General features: G+C 65.0%; 1 protein-coding gene across 1 annotated transcript in view; it reads right to left on the reverse strand.

The window, feature by feature from the left end:
* The window catches only part of ATP13A2 (ATPase type 13A2), a gene marked incomplete at its 5' end in the record, with an annotated part of 8967 nt that continues 6944 nt past the window's right edge, over positions 1-2023 (reverse strand). The window contains 3 exons of the mRNA XM_010840525.1: positions 1-486; positions 582-698; positions 818-978. Coding sequence (XP_010838827.1) covers positions 403-486; positions 582-698; positions 818-978 — 362 coding nt within the window. The remainder of the gene's footprint in view (positions 487-581; positions 699-817; positions 979-2023) is intronic.

The following is a 2023-nucleotide window of genomic DNA, read 5'->3' on the forward strand; positions in this document are numbered from 1 at the left end:
GGGGCCTCTGTGGCTGGGACACCACCCCCCACCCCGGGAGTTTGCAGGCAGAGAGGGGGCTGGCTGCACCCCCTGCTCGCAGGGTGCCTGGGAAATGCTCGGGAAACGGCGTGCTGTGTGCTCAGTGAACAGGTGCGGTTACGGCCGCGGGGCCTGAATCCACGCACACAGAGGGCGGACAGCACTTGGCCACTTTACATACGGGTCTTGAGCACCTGTGGCTTTCGGTATCTGCAGGGACTCTCAGAATCAGTCCCCTGCAGATACCAAGGGCTGGGATGCCTGTTAGCAGGACAGACCCAGGGGTGCCCGCGGAGTTCTCCGAGCTGAGGGCTCCCTAACGCCCAGGGTGGGAGCAGGGACACGTGGGCCAGCCGCCCCCTTCGGCCTACCCGCAGGCACTCACTGGAGCTTCTGCAGCTCACACACCAGCTCTGTCTTCTGCTCAGGCGCCATGCGGGCAAAGATGGTGCCCTGGACCAACACCTGGGGGCACGGGGAGGAGGAAGGGGCTGAGGCGGCCCCGAGGAGGCAGCGGAGCACGGCGGGGGTGGGATGACCGGGGGACCCCGGGGGCCTACCTTGGGCAGCAGCTTGGGGAAGTGCTTCACAAGGACACTGAAGCTGGACCCGCTGAGGGCCAGGTGGCTGGACCGGGGGTCTGGCTCCATGGTGCAGCTGGCAGCCAGGTCAGGACCCTGGGGGCCCGGGAAGGTCAGCTCAGCGCCCCCTGCTCCCCTTGAGAGCTAGGGCTGGGGCAGGTGACATGGGGGTGGCGGCGTGGGGGGCTGTGGCTGGAACCCGGGGTCAGCCTCACCTGGGCCCCGTTCGTGGCTGCGAAGGACTCCACTGGCTGGAGCTGAAGGGAGGCACGCTGGCCCTGCTCTGGGGGCACGGCGTGGACGATAACCAGGCGTTCCCGGGGGCCCACCATGCCACAGCCCTGGGCCACGGTGACCGCCGTCTGCAGGTTGTCCCCTGGGGGTGCGGGGCAGGGTCAGGGTCCGGCCGCCGTTGGGGGGCCATCCTAACCCTAACGTGTATAGCTGGGAAAACTGAGCCTGGACGGACTCCGTCCACTACGGTCGGCTGAGCGAGCTCAGGCAGGGCACCAAGGTCTCTGAACCTGGGTCTCCTCATCTATAAGACTGTGTCAAAAGTCCTAGGAGAGGGCTTCCCCGTGGTCCAGTGGATAAGCACCTGCCTCCAACGCAGGGTCACGGGTTTGATCCTTTGTCCGGGAAGGTCGCACACGCCATGGGGCAACTAACCCCACAAGCCACGGCCACAGAAGCCCGCGCTCTGGGGCCTGCCAGCTGCGACCACTGAGCCCAGCGCTGCCACCACTGAAGCTCGGGCACCCAGAGCGTGTGCTCTTCAGAGAAGCCACGGGAGCCCGCGCACTGCAGAGAGAGCAGCCCTGCTCGCTGCAGCCAGCGACAGCCTGAACCCGAGACCCGGAAACAACGCGCAGCCAGGAAGGGAGCCAGCTCACGTGTAGAAGTGGGCTGAGGAGAGGCGGGGCCCGGGGTCAGTCCCACATGCACCGTGTGATGCTGGGGCTCTGCTGGGAAGAGAGTGTGTGTGTGTCTCTGTGTGTACATGTGTGTGTGTACATGTGTGTCTGTGTATCTGTTTCTGTCTCTGTGTGTATGTCTGTACACGTGTGTGTGTGTATGTTTGTGGGTGTGTATACGTGTGTGTGTGTGTAGGGCTGGGAGGACCAGGGGAGGACACAAACCCACTGCGTCCTTCCGTGTCACCCTGGCTGGAGTCTTTCTTCCTTCCTCCGTGAAACAGGCCTTCAGGGCTGACCTGCCCCTCCGCCCTCAGGGGTGCTCACCCAGCCGGTGGGCCCCAGGCTGTCACTCCTGCCCAGCCTCACCTCCCTCCTCTGTCAGCTGGGGTGACAACTACTGCTTAGAGTTGACGATACTTGAAATGTCTGAAGAGGACCAGACCGGGAGCAGGAGCCCAGCAGAGACGCCCCAGAGCGGATGCCGGGCACCCTGCCCTCTCGGGG

Source organism: Bison bison, unplaced genomic scaffold, assembly GCF_000754665.1.
Source record: "Bison bison bison isolate TAMUID 2011002044 unplaced genomic scaffold, Bison_UMD1.0 scf7180017846681, whole genome shotgun sequence".
NCBI lineage: Eukaryota > Metazoa > Chordata > Mammalia > Artiodactyla > Bovidae > Bison > Bison bison.